At 45.7% G+C, this 15,071-nt stretch overlaps 1 protein-coding gene across 1 annotated transcript; it reads left to right on the forward strand.

Annotated features, from left to right (window-relative positions):
• Window positions 1-121: 121 nt before the first annotated feature.
• stx12 (syntaxin 12) lies at window positions 122-14,738 on the forward strand. The gene is made up of 10 exons (XM_046361389.1): window positions 122-742; window positions 4,432-4,609; window positions 5,336-5,405; window positions 6,404-6,503; window positions 7,024-7,161; window positions 7,271-7,314; window positions 7,452-7,557; window positions 9,721-9,793; window positions 11,532-11,614; window positions 13,242-14,738. The coding sequence occupies exons 2-10, from the start codon at window positions 4,510-4,512 to the stop codon at window positions 13,332-13,334; spliced, it is 807 nt and encodes a 268-aa protein (XP_046217345.1). The 5' UTR covers window positions 122-742; window positions 4,432-4,509; the 3' UTR covers window positions 13,335-14,738.
• The last annotated feature ends 333 nt before the right edge of the window (window positions 14,739-15,071 follow it).

Here is a 15,071-nt window from a genome sequence, read left to right on the forward strand (position 1 = left end):
AGCTGACAAGGTACAAATCTGTCGTTCTGCCCCTGAACTGGTAGTTAACCCACTGTTCCTAGGCCGTCATTGAAAATAAGAATTTGTTCTGAACTGACTTGCCTAGTTAAATAAAGGTAAAATAAATTAAACATTTAAAGTCTCATAGACTGGGGAGAGTTTAGCCAGCACAACGTTATGGAACGCTGCGGATAGAAATGTCATGACTAAGAGTGGACATGATTCCTTATTCTACATGTCAGAGGCGTGATGGTTGTATTTTTCTATCTGCGTGTTCTCTAACGGCGTGTACTGCTAAATGTGCCCCAGTCTCTGTTGAGCAAAGTGAGAGCGCTGGTTTCATCAGCAGAAAACCACGAGTCACAAGATTTCCCAGTGACTGAAAGGGAGGGACGGGATGCCCATTGAATGAATCCCACGCTGGACAGGATTTGAGCTATTATTTTTGCATGACTAAGCCTACTCTTGAGTTTGTTTAGTTTCTGAATAGCATTTTGTAGGTAATCGTCTTCTGCCCCCGATTGAAAGTTGTAAAAACGCGTCAACACTATTTTTTTGACAATATGTACGTTAATGTTTTATTAATTTTTTATTACTCTTATGTATTACTGTTGGCGCCACCCAAAGGTTTATTTTATGTACGCAATGACGTCATTTGACCGTTTTGGGAGGCTAGCTTCTTGACGGTGGAACAAAGTGAAAGCACAGCGGATGTTTTATGTGCAACAGCCTACTAAAACAAGTAAGATTGGGGTTTTTTTTTATTTATTTTTCAGTTTAAACCTGCGTTAATGTTTAACTCGCTGTTTGACGTTTTAAAAAGTCACATTTTGTTGACAAATGTCTACAATTTGCTGGGAGTCGAGTAAACGCTTCTGATGTCTTTGTGCTAACGATTAGCATTGAAGCTAGCTAGCTAGCGCGGCTATTTTCTTGCGTCATCAGAGCAGGCCTGTGTAAGCAATTACAACTCCCAATTAAAGTATACAATTTGGAAACATTCATTAACTTTGTATTAAACAACAGCTGTTTTGTGAAAAGCCAGTTAGCTTGCAAGCAAGCAAGCTACATAACTTTAGCTGTAAATCATCTAGCAAGCCAACTAGCTAGCAGCCGTAACATAACTAGTTAAATTCGGAAGAAAAAGCCGACGGCAACAAGGGCTAAATCTCGCTTGTGGTCGATTTTAATAGCTTACCTACTCAAAATATCTGGCTAGGTAGTTATGTGGCAGTCTGATGTTTTGGGAGTGAGAAACTGCTATTTCAAAATAGTGTGTCACTCAATACACTGTCTGATTTGCTACTGTGTGACCTGGCACTTTGTGTTCGTTCCCTGGAACTCTTCTGTCTAAAAGCTTGTGGAAGAGAAAATCGATTAAACCAATGATTGTCCTAAATGGCTAGATAGTGTTTGCTACTATATGTATCTGAGCTGTTCCGGATGGATCGTGAAATAAGTGTGTGGAGTCATTACCTTTTTAAATCATACTTCACACTAAAATAAAATATATTTATAAAGCCACTTTTACATAAATTTGTGACAGCACTTCTCTCCAGTTATGACAAGGCATTTCACTTTTAATATTTAACTTGTGACACTTTGTAATTAGGCCTATCTTAGGACAAACCTGACTGATACGTTTGATAATAGTTCTTACACTACTTGGACAAAAGTGTGTGGACACCTGCTTGTCGAACATCTCATTTAAAAAACATGGGCATTAATATGGAGTTGGTCTCTTTGCTGCTATAACAGACTCCACTTTTCAGGGAAGGCTTTCCACTGGATGTTGGAACATTGCTGCAGGGACTTGCTTCCATTCAGCCACGAGCGTTAGAGTGGTCGGGCACTGATGGGCGATTAGACCTGGCTCGCAGTTGGCGTTCCAATTTGTCCTGATGGTCTTGAGGTCAGGGCTCTGCGCAGTCCAGTAAAATTCTTCCATACCGATCTGTAACGATTTCTCTATTGACCTAGCTTTTTGCAAGGGGGCACTGTCATGCTAAAACATGAAAGGGCCTTCCCCAAACTGTTGCCACAAAGTTGGAAGCCCAGAATCATCAAGAATGTAATTGTTTGCTGTAGATTTCCTTTCACATGAACGAAGGAGCCTAGCCCGAACCATGAAAAACAGCTCCAGACCATTATCCCTCCACCAAACTTTACAGTTGGTACTATGCATTGGTGCAGGTAGCGTTCTCCTGGCATCCGCCAAACCCAGATTTGTCCTTCGTACTGCCAAATGGTGAAGCGTGATTCATCACTCCAGAGAACTCCTTTCCACTGCTCCAGAGTCCAATGGCGGCGAGCTTTACACCAATCCAGCCGATGCTTGACAATGCGCATGGTGAACTTTGGCCTGTGTTCAGATGCTCGGCTATTGAAACTAATTTCATGAAGCTCCCTATGTGGGCTGACTCTGCTTCCAGAGTCCGTTTGGAGGTCGGTAGTAAGTGTTGCAACCGAAGATAGGATGTTTACATGCTTCAGCACTCAGCGGTCCTGTTGTGTGAGCTTGTGTGGTCTACCACTTTGCAGCTAAGCTGTTGTTGCTCCAACTTACAGGTGGGCCACTCAAGGACATTGAGACTCTCCTGCGTTGTCTTTGCTGTGTACTTAGGGTCATTGTCCTGTTGGAAGGTGAACCTTCGCCCCAGTCTGAGGCCCTGGGGGCTAAGCAGCAGGTTTTCATCAAGGATCTCTTTGTACATTGCTCCGTTCATCTTTCCGTCGATTTCTGACACCACCATACTTCACCGTAGGGATGGTACCAGGTTTCCTCCAGACGTGACGCTTGGCATTCAGGCCAAAGAGTTCAATCTTGGTTTCATCAGACCGGAGAATGTTGTTTCTCATTGTCAGAGTTCTTAAGGTGCCTTTTGGAAAACTCCAAGCGGGCTGTCATGTGCCTTTTACTGAGGAGTGTCTTCTGTCTGGACACTACCATGAAGGCTTGATTGGTGGAGTGCTGCAGAGATGGTTGTCCTTGTCTGGTTCTCCCATCTCCACAGAGTAACTCAGGAGCCCTGTCAGAGTGACCATCGGGTTATTGGTCAACTCCCTGACCAAGACCCTTCTCCCCCGACTGCTCAGTTTAGCCGGGCGGCCATCTCTAGGAAGAGTCTTGGTGGTTCCAAACTTCTTCCATTTAAGTATGATGGAGACCACTGTGTTTTTTGGAGAACTTCAATGCTGCAGAAATATTTTTCCACTGTTCTGTGCCTCGACACCATCCTGTTACGGAGCTCAACCGACAATTCCTTCGACCTCATGTCTTGGTTTTTGTTCTGACATGAACTGTCAACTGTGGGACCTACATTTACATTTAAGTCATTTAGCAGACGCTCTTATCCAGAGCGACTTACAGATTGGTGCATTCACCTTATGACATCCAGTGGAACAGTCACTTTACAGTAGTACATCTAAATCTTAAAGGGGGGGGGGGTGAGAGGGATTACTTATCCTATCCTAGGTATTCCTTAAAGAGGTGGGGTTTCAGGTATCTCCGGAAGGTGGTGATTGACTCCGGTGTCTCCGGAAGGTGGTGATTGACTCCGCTGTCCTGGCGTCGTGAGGGAGTTTGTTCCACCATTGGGGGGGCCAGAGCAGCGAACAGTTTTGACTGGGCTGAGCGGGAACTGTACTTCCTCAGTGGTAGGGAGGCGAGCAGGCCAGAGGTGGATGAACGCAGTGCCCTTGTTTGGGTGTAGGGCCTGATCAGAGCCTGGAGGTACTGAGGTGCCGTTGCCCTCACAGCTCCGTAGGCAAGCACCATGGTCTTGTAGCGGATGCGAGCTTCAACTGGAAGCCAGTGGAGAGAGCGGAGGAGCGGGGTGACGTGAGAGAACTTGGGAAGGTTGAACACCAGACGGGCTGCGGCGTTCTGGATGAGTTGTAGGGGTTTAATGGCACAGGCAGGGAGCCTAGCCAACAGCGAGTTGCAGTAATCCAGACGGGACCTTTATATAGACAGGTGTGTGCCTTTCCAAATCTTGTCCAATCGAATTTACCACAGATGGACTCCGATCAAGTTGTAGAAACATCTCAAGGATGATCAATGGAAACAGGATGCACCTGAGCTCAATTTCGAGTCTCATAGCAAAGGGTCTGAATACTTATGTAAATGTATTATTTTCTTTTTTATATGTAAATATAAAAATAACGTTTTTTTTTGCTTTGTCATTATGGAGTATTGTGTGTAAATTGATGAGGCAAATAAGTAATTTAATCCTTTTTAGAATAAGGCTGTAAAGTAACAAAGTTGGGGAAGGGGTCTGAATACATTCCGAATGCACTATATAGTGGACATCATGCTCTATTCTCCATTATTAACAGCTGGATAGGATTTTTAGGCTGTGTCCCAGATTGCACCCTCTGTATATCTCTGTCTTGATAACAAAACTTTTAAACAACTTTCTCCTCTCCCAGAGTTTTCCCAATACACCTGCCACGCAACCACCCAACAGTCTTCACCGTGAGACTTAAGAGCACGCCACACAGGCAGCAATGTCTTATAGTAAAGCAGACAGCTATCGCACCCAGCCACGGGACTCCAATACCCTCATCCAGACATGCAGCTCAAACATCCAGAAGATCACACAGAACAGTAAGTATTGCTACAGAAAGAGAAGAGTTGATGTGATGGAAGATAATTCAGTCAGTAATAATAATATATATGCCATTTAGCAGACGCTTTTATCCAAAGCGACTTACAGTACTTTAATGATCTATACATGATGTATCCTATAGCCTACATCAGGGCTGCCCGACCCTCTTCCTGGAGATCTACTGTCCTGTAGGTTTTCTGTCTAACCCTCTTCCTGGAGATCCACTGTCCTGTAGGTTTTCAGTCCAACCTTCTACCTGGAGATCTACTGTCCTGTAGGTTTTCAGTCCAACCCTCTTCCTGGAGATCTACTGTCCTGTAGGTCTTCATTCCAACCCTCTTCCTGGAGATCTACTGTCCTGTAGGTTTTCAGTCCAACCCTAATTTAGCATATCTGATTCAGCTAGTTAAGGTCTTGTTGAGCATGTAATTAGTAGAATCAGGTGTGTTAAATTAGGGTTGGACTGAAACCCCACAAGACTATAGATCACCAGGAAGAGGGTTGGACTGAAAACCTACAAGACTATAGATCACCAGGAAGAGGGTTGGACTGAAAACCCACAAGACTATAGATCACCAGGAAGAGGGTTGGACTGAAAACCCACAATACTATAGATCACCAGGAAGAAGGTTGGACTGAAAACCTACAGGACAGTAGATCACCAGGAAGAGGGTTATGCAGCCCTGGCCTACAGTTTAGAGAATGTACGTCTTCTCTTTTCCCAGCTGCTCAGATAAAGAGCATGGTGAATCAGCTGGGGACGAGACAAGACACAAGCGAACTGCAGGACCGTCTGTAAGTATTCTCAAAATGTTTTGCTTGTACATACGTTGATAAAGGTATTAATGTACATACAGTACTAGTCAAGTTTGGACACACCTACTCATTCCAGGGTTTTTTCTTTATTTTTACTATTTTCTACATTGTAGAATAATAGTGAAGACATCAAAATTATGAACTAGCACATATGGAATGATGTAGTAACCAAAAAAGTGTTGAACAAATCAAAATATGTTTGAGATTATCAAAAGTAGCCACCCTTTGCCTTGATGACAGCTTTGCAGTCACAAAAACGCAAAAATCATCAAGGGCTATGATGAAACTGGCTCTCATGAGGACCGCCACAGGAAAGGAAGACCTAGAGTTACCTCTGCTGCAGAGGATAAGCTCATTCGAGTTACCAGCCTCAGAACTTGCAACCCAAATAAATGCAAATACAATCTGCAGGACAATAACCCAAAACACACCTCCCGGCATTATAAGGGCTATTTGACCAAGAAGGAGAATGATGGAGTGCTGCATCAGTTGACCTGGCGTCCACAATCACCCGACCTCAACCCAATTGAGATGGTTTGGGACGAGTTGGACCGCAGAGTGAAGGAAAAGCAGCCAACAAGTGCTCAGCATATGTGGGAGCTCCTTCACTACTGTTGGAAAAGCATTCCAGTTGATGCTGGTTGAGAGAATGCCAAGTGTGTGCAAAGCTGTCATTAAGGCAAAGGGTGGCTACTTTGAAGAATCTAAAATATATTTAGATTTGTTTCTTTTTTTTGGTTACTACATAATTCCATATGTGTTATTTCATATTTGTTGTCTTCACAATTATTCTACAATATAGTAAAATAAAGAAAAACCCTTGACTGAGAAGGCGAGTGTAAACTTTTGACTGGTAATGTACTTACAGTACATACACTGACAAACTTTTTTAATGTGCTGTATACAGAACAGTGTGTGTGTGTTCTATGTTTCTCCCTGAGAGTTTAGTATCTCCCTTACTGTTCATGTTCTTTCAGGCAGCACATACAGCACTTTACAAACCAGCTGGCCAAGGAGACCAACAAGCACCTGAAAGACCTGGGCTCCGTCTCACTATCTTCAGCACCTTCAGAGCAGGTTTGTGTGTGGGACGGACATCCCAACAATGACAATGGGAGTTCCTTGAGTAACCATTTGTGTGTTTGAATGGCTCCAGGTTGAAGTTTCCCATAGGTACAGATCTAGCATCCCCTCTTCACCGATCCTAACCTTAACCGTTAGTGGGGGAAATGCAGAACTGGCCCAAGATCTAGGGGGGAACTCGATGCCTGGGGAGGAACTCGGTGCCTGGGGGAACTCGGTGCCTTGGGGGAACTCGGTGCCTGGGGGGACTCGGTGCCTGGGGGGACTCGGTGCCTGGGTGGGGAGAACTCGGTGCCTGGGGGACTCGGTGCCTGGGTGGGGAGAACTCGGTGCCTGGGGGGGAGAACTCGGTGCCTGGGGGGGGACTCGGTGCCTGGGGGGAACTCTGTGCCTGGGGGGGGAACGACTCGGTGCCTGGGGGGAACTAGGGGTGGGGGGGGGACTCGGTGACAGGGACAACTCCTTGACAGGGACAATGTGTTTGAATGACCCATTTCTTCTTCTCAACCCACAGAGGCAACAGAAGATCCAGAAGGACCGGCTGATGAATGAATTCTCCGCTGCCCTCAACAACTTCCAGGCCGTACAGCGCCAGGCAGCACAGAAGGAGAAGGAGTCTGTGGCCAGAGCCAGAGGTGGTTCCCGTCTCTCTGGAAGGCTTTGAAAATACAGATAGAACAATGGCTGGAATGCTGAGTATCATACCATTGGCAGGTTTTCTATGATCATACTTCAAGTGATGTCTGGTTCCTCTCTGTCAGGCTGAAGATGGTGCCTCTGAGGAACAGCTCGTGTCTTTTGATAAGTAGGTTCAAGCTTCTCTCTCTGAGGGAGGATGTTTTGATACTTCTCTACTCTAGGATATGGTGCCTGGTTTCTTAAATATTGTTTGTATCTCCTTCTCTCCATACAAGTGTTTCTTCGCTCTTTCTTTTTTTGTAGCCAAGAAGATTGGGGTCAGACAACCACACAGACGACAGAGGAGGCCATAACAGAAGAGGACTTGGAGCTTATCAAGGAGAGAGAGACCAACATCAGACAGCTGGAGGTCAGTCTGTTTGTCTCTGCCCGTCCCCACCCCACCTCCTACAATCTGAAATAGTGGTCATGTCCCTTATTATACCGGTTCCCTACATTGTGAATAGGGTGCTGGTCCAAACGAATAGGGTGCTGGTCCAAACTAATGCCCAGGGGAATAGGGTGCTGGTCCAAACTAATGCCCAGGGGAATAGGGTGCTGGTCCAAACTAATGCCCAGGGGAATAGGGTGCTGGTCCAAACTAATGCCCAGGGGAGTAGGGTGCTGGTCCAGGGGAATAGGGTTCTGGTCCAAACTAATGCCCAGGGGAATAGGGTGCTGGTCCAAACTAATGCCCAGGGGAGTAGGGTGCTGGTCCAAACTAATGCCCAGGGGAATAGGGTGCTGGTCCAAACTAATGCCCAGGGGAATAGGGTGCTGGTCCAGGGGAATAGGGTGCTGGTCCAGGGGAATAGGGTGCTGGTCCAAACTAATGCCCAGGGGAATAGGGTGCTGGTCCAGGGGAATAGGGTGCTGGTCCAGGGGAATAGGGTGCTGGTCCAGGGGAATAGGGTGCTGGTCCAGGGGAATAGGGTGCTGGTCCAAACTAATGCCCAGGGGAGTAGGGTGCTGGTCCAAACTAATGCCCAGGGGAGAGGGTGCTGGTCCAAACTAATGCCCAGGGAGTAGGGTGCTGGTCCAAACTAATGCCCAGGGGAGTAGGGTGCTGGTCCAAACTAATGCCCAGGGGAGTAGGGTGCTGGTCCAAACTAATGCCCAGGCGATGGGTGCTGGTCCAAACTCATGCCCAGGGGAATAGGGTTCTGGTCCAAACTCATGCCCAGGGGAATAGGGTGCTGGTCCAAACTAATGCCCAGGGAATAGGATGCTGGTCCAAACTAATGCCCAGGGGAATAGGGTGCTGGTCTAAACTAATGCCCAGGGGAGTAGGTCCAAACTAATGCCCAGGGTAGCCAATAAGGTGCTGGTCAGAAACTAATCCCCAGGGGAATAGGGTGCTGGTCCAAACTAATGCCCAGGGGAATAGGGTGCTGGTCCAAACTAATCCCAGGGGAATAGGGTGCTGGTCCAAACTAATGCCCAGGGGAATAGGGTGCTGGTCCAGGGGAATAGGGTGCTGGTCCAGGGGAATAGGGTGCTGGTCCAGGGGAATAGGGTGCTGGTCCAAACTAATGCCCAGGGGAGTAGGGTGCTGGTCCAAACTAATGCCCAGGGGAGTAGGGTGCTGGTCCAAACTAATGCCCAGGGGAGTAGGGTGCTGGTCCAAACTAATGCCCAGGGGAGTAGGGTGCTGGTCCAAACTAATGCCCAGGGGAGTAGGGTGCTGGTCCAAACTAATGCCCAGGCGAGTAGGGTGCTGGTCCAAACTCATGCCCAGGGGAATAGGGTTCTGGTCCAAACTCATGCCCAGGGGAATAGGGTGCTGGTCCAAACTAATGCCCAGGGGAATAGGGTGCTGGTCCAAACTAATGCCCAGGGGAATAGGGTGCTGGTCTAAACTAATGCCCAGGGGAGTAGGTCCAAACTAATGCCCAGGGGAATAGGGTGCTGGTCCAAACTAATCCCCAGGGGAATAGGGTGCTGGTCCAAACTAATGCCCAGGGGAATAGGGTGCTGGTCCAAACTAATCCCAGGGGAATAGGGTGCTGGTCTAAACTAATGCCCAGGGGAATAGGGTGCTGGTCCCAACTAATGCCCAGGGGAATAGGGTGCTGGTCCAAACTAATCCCAGGGGAATAGGGTGCTGGTCTAAACTAATGCCCAGGGGAATAGGGTGCTGGTCCCAACTAATGCCCAGGGGAATAGGGTGCCCTTCAGGATGTATCCAGAGCCTGGGGACCAATGCTCATCACATTTTTTACATTTATTTTTATTTATTTAACTAGGCAAGTCGGTTAAGAACAAATTCCTATTTTACAATGACTGCCTCCCCGGCCAAACCCTAACACGGGCGACGTTGGGCCAATTGTGCCCCCAAACACATCCGGTTGTAATACAGCCTGGATTCGACCCGGGGTGTCTGTAGTGACGCCTCGACCACTGAGATGCAGTGCCTTAGAGCTCTGCGCCACTCGGGAGCACATGGAATAAACAGGAATGCTTTACCTTTCTCATTGAGTTATGTGTTATTTCAGCGTGGCCTTTTTTATTGAGTGTTATTGTGTAATTTCAGTCGGACATCTTGGATGTGAACCAGATCTTCAAGGATCTAGCAGTGATGATCCATGATCAGGGAGAGATGATTGGTGAGTCCCATCACTGTTGTAGTACTGGAGTACAGTGCCCAATCAGTTACTTCCTTCATAAAAACCACGTCTCTGAAACGTGATTTGAACTCTCTAAAAAAAATAACTGACCCCAAAACATCTGTATTATAGTATTCATACCCCTTGACTTATTCCACATTTTGTTGTTGCAGCCTGAATTCAAAATATATTATATTATTATTATATTATATACACTGCTCAAAAAAAATAAAGGGAACACTTAAACAACCCAATGTAACTCCAAGTCAATCACACTTCTATGAAATCAAACTGTCCACTTAGGAACCAACACTGATTGACAATCAATTTCACATGCTGTTGTGCAGATGGAATAGACAACAGGTGGAAATTATAGGCAATTAGCAAGACACCCCCAATAAAGGAGTGGTTCTGCAGGTGGTGACCGCAGACCACTTCTCAGTTCCTATGCTTCCTGGCTGATGTTTAGGTCACTTTTGAATTCTGGCGGTGCTTTCACTTTCACTAGTGGTAGCATGAGACGGAGTCTACAACTCACACAAGTGGCTCAGGTAAGGCAGCTCATCCAGGATGGCACATCAATGCGAGCTGTGGCAAGAAGGTTTGCTGTGTCTGTCAGCGTAGTGTCCAGAGCATGGAGGCGCTACCAGGAGACAGGCCAGTACATCAGGAGATGTGGAGGAGGGCGTAGGAGGGCAACAACCCAGCAGCAGGACCGCTACCTCTGCCTTTGTGCAAGGAGGAGCACTGCCAGAGCCCTGCAAAATGACCTCCAGCAGGCCATAAATGTGCATCTGTCTGCTCAAACGGTCAGAAACAGACTCCATGAGGGTGGTATGAGGGCCCGACGTCCACAGGTGGGGGTTGTGCTTACAGCCCAACACCGTGCAGGATGTTTGGCATTTGCCAGAGAACACCAAGATTGGCAAATTCGCCACCGGCGCCCTGTGCTCTTCACAGATGAAAGCAGGTTCACACTGAGCACGTGACAGACGTGACCGAGTCTGGAGACGCCGTGGAGAACATTCTGCTGCCTGCAACATCCTCCAGCATGACCGGTTTGGCGGTCGGTCAGTCATGGTGGCATTTCTTTGGGGGGCCATACAGCCCTCCATGTGCTCGCCAGAGAGAGCCTGACTGCCATTAGGTACCGAGATGAGATCCTCAGACCCCTTGTGAGACTATATGCTGGTGCGGTTGGCCCTGGGTTCCTCCTAATGCAAGACAATGCTAGACCTCATGTGGCTGGAGTGTGTCAGCAGTTCCTGCAAGAGGAAGGCATTTGTGTTTGAAATTCACTTCTCGACTGAGTGACCTTACAGAGATGAGGTAGTCATTCATAAATCATGTTAAGCACTATTATTGCACACAGAGTGAGTCCATGCAACTTATGTGACTTGTTAAGCAATTTTTTACTCCTGAACTTATTTAAGCTTGCCATAGCAAAGGAGTTGAATACTTGTTGACTGAAGACATAGTAAAAATGTCAAAAAACATAATACCACTTTCACATTATGGGGTATTGTGTGTAGGTCCGTGACACAAAATCTCAATTTAATCCATTTTAAATTCAGGCTCTAAAACAACAAAATGTGGAAAAAGTCAAGGGGTGTGACTACGTTCTGAAGGCACGATACATATGTGTAAAAAATACATTTAAAAAATACAAAAAAAGTTTTAAAAAATCTGCCGTACCTTGTTAAGGCAGTACGTCTGACCCTCTGTGTTTACACCACAGACAGCATAGAGGCCAACGTGGAGAGTGCTGAGGTCCACGTAGACCGAGGGACAGAACAGCTCCAGAGAGCCTCCTACTACCAGGTAAGACTGAGTGTCACTGCGGCAGAGTAAGTGTGTGTCCGCTGCTAGCTAGCGATGACTGCCGACAAAATGAGGGAACCCATTACATTTCAATAGAAGGAAAGTGCATCACGGCGAACTGAGTTTGAACAAAGTGTGAACAGAACATTAAAGTTGACAAAAGCTGAACATTATGTAAATTCCAGGTCGATATCATAGCACGATATATAATGGTGCAACTGACCAATCGAGGATCGTTATAGCTTCCAGGCCGTGCTTGATTGGCTGTTGATGCCATGGAGAAGTGGGTATACTCTAATTTTCTAAATGGCCTTCCCGGTGTAGGAAAGGGGCGTGAACAATTCTGAGAAACGGTGGCGTGTACTCTGAATGACCTAAATCATGGCAATGACCATGATATGGTCCTGGACCATGATATCTAGAATGAAACAATAGGCTCAGCCCTTATGGCTGATACTTTAGGCTAAGGGACCCGATAAGCACAGAGTTCAGAAAAAGACCAGCTTACCGACAGAGCCTGGGCTCGAACCCAGAGTCTCTGGTGGCACAGCGTTACATGAGAACGGGATAGTTCCTGCACTTCACCTCAGCTAAAGGCTTGGATGCTACTCGCTGCTGAGATCAGCAACAGGCGCTTTGCTGGAGGAGAGTTATGGGTAACAAAACAAGGCTACATTTCTACGCTAATATTACTATTCTTGTATAACCTTTCTTTATTTTTTCAACAAAAGAAAATACCCCCTTTTTCTCCTCAATGTTGTGGTATCCAATTGTTAGTAGTTACTGTCTTGTCTCATCGCTACAACTCCCGTACGGACTCGGGAGAGACAAAGGTCGAGAGCCATGCGTCCTCCGAAACACAACCCAACCAAGCCGCACTGCTTCTTAACACAGCGCCATCCAACCCGGAAGCCAGCCGCACCAATGTGTCGGAGGAAACACTGTGCACCTGGCGACCTGGTTAGCGTGCACTGCGCCCGGCCCGCCACAGGAGTAGCTAGTGCGCGATGAGACAAATCAAATTTTATTTATATAGCCCTTCGTACATCAGTTTATCTCAAAGTGCTGTACAGAAACCCAGCCTATTTAATCTAGTGGGAATCGTGGCTACCTGTTCAAGTCAGGGCCTAAACCTCATAACCTGTCCCTTAAACTCTTCCGGTCCGGTGCTGAAACCTTTGAGCCGACTCTCGCCGGGTGCAACAAGCGCCGGGCCACATTATCTACCCTGGGTGCGGAATAATATAGGTTTCTTTTATGTTTTCACACTCGCACTTTTCACACCCATATATATTTGCCAAGTATTTTACTGACTTGCATTTGTGTAGGCTACGTTGTTCATGATTGATTTGCCGTGTACCCTCCACCTACACTACTTTGATTACACGTCAGTGGGGATTGAGGAGTGAGTATAGACAAAGCCCACTGATAAGAAAATGTGCGCATACGACGTAATACCCTCCACTACACCGCTAAGCACGACCTCGCATGCTGTGGGTTTGCTGCTTGATAAAAAGATCGCCCACATAGCGTTGAGCTGTCGTCATTAAATTAATCGGTGCCATGATGTTTTCTGCACATCGACTGTCACCAACCTACCATCCCTCTACTCTGTTTCTCCCCTCAGCAAAAGTCCCGTAAGAAGATGTGCATCTTGGCCATGGTCTTGTCCATAGTACTGACCATACTAGGCATCATCATCTGGCAAGCCACCAAATGAGAAGAGAGACAGACAACCCTCCTCTCTTTCACATCTTTATTTATTTAATTCCCCCACCCAACCTGAAACACCAGCCCTGGATAGATCCCCACCCAACCTGAAACACCAGCCCGGGATGGATCTCCTCCAACCTGAAACACCAGCCCGGGATTGATCCCCACCAACCTGAAACAACAGCCCGGGATGGATCTCCTCCAACCTGAAACACCAGCCCGGGATGGATCTCCTCCAACCTGAAACACCAGCCCGGGATGGATGCCCGGAGCGATGCCCAGCCATCTCACTGTTGCCAGGGTCAGGGGAGTGGCATCAGGGCGAAGGGATGGGTCTGGGATATGTAACCTGACACTCCCTACCTGAGCTCAAGGCCTCCAGCTAAACTCCTGTCTCATTTACCCTGAGACAAGGCAGTAGTATTTCTATTCAAATGAAGGAGAGTATTGGAGTAAAATGGGGCAGGAGAGTGTGGATTAATATAAAAATATTCTGTTTAATTCTACTTGTGATATTTACTACACTAACATTCATTGTATTTCCAAACACATAATACATAATTATTGTTATATCATTGTTGATGAACTATTATATATCAATTGGGGACGGACACCGATATGGGAAAGAAAATAAAACTGTTGTTTTTGTAAATTCATCTCTGGGTTTTGTAGGGAGATAAATGATTTTGGTAACCTGTACATTTCCTGCACCTTTCTGGTATGTAAAACAGTTTAGAGTGCCACACTCCATTCAAGTTATAGGAGAGGTTTCCTGAACACAGATTGAGCCTCGATGGCGATTCTGCATTGAGTTTGCATTTTAGTCCAGGACTAGTCTTAATCTGTGTCCGGGAAAACCACCCCATAGTCCTTATATTGCTCAGGTGAGATCAGGTTCTGATAGTGAACCTTTTTGTTTTGTAACTTTTTGTTTTTTATCCAACTGTCTACATGATAATAACAAACTCTCTGGTCGTAATAAACACATTTATTAACACTGTTGAAGAACAAACCTCTTAGCAGTTTTCAAAACACCGATTTAAGCTTCAAATTATTTGTAATTATGTTTCCGGCACCTTGACCAACCATCCGCTCAATAATTTTTTTTTTTTTAATCATCCCGCGGTTCAAATCTAGTTTATAATCCTTGTCGTAGATGGTGTTGACTGGATACGATGACCATAGTTGTTGATGTGCTGTAAAACATAATTTATGACAGATGTTCTCGTTATGATGCACATTATTTTTGGTTATATATTACAATCTTGGACTACAAACCCATTATAATGACAATATTATATCTGTTAATTGCAACCATAGTTTTAAAAACAAAACAAAAGTAATTGTCAACCTGTTTTATTGATATCTATGGCTTCTATCAATATGCTTAAATAAAAACTCTTAAATACAAGTTCCTTTTTGTGAGACTTTTTTGTCATGACTTTTCCTTCCAAATAGACAATAGTGTAAATATAATCACTGTTGTACCTTTGTAAAGCTGTTTTTATATTTTTTGTATATCTTTTTATTATCCAATTTATAATTGTTATAATTGTTTTCATATTTTAGTGGGTGGATCAGCTTGAATATTGTAGATTCCATCCAATGTAATTATCTGCATAATTTCTAATCCCCCATATATTTTTTTCGTAAATATATTTATTGAATTTGACCTTTTTTATTTAACTAGGTAAGTCAATTAAGAACAAATTCTTATGTTCAATGACTGCCTAGGAACAGTGGG

This window comes from Oncorhynchus gorbuscha, linkage group LG09 (assembly GCF_021184085.1).
Source record: "Oncorhynchus gorbuscha isolate QuinsamMale2020 ecotype Even-year linkage group LG09, OgorEven_v1.0, whole genome shotgun sequence".
Taxonomy (NCBI): Eukaryota; Metazoa; Chordata; class Actinopteri; order Salmoniformes; family Salmonidae; genus Oncorhynchus; species Oncorhynchus gorbuscha.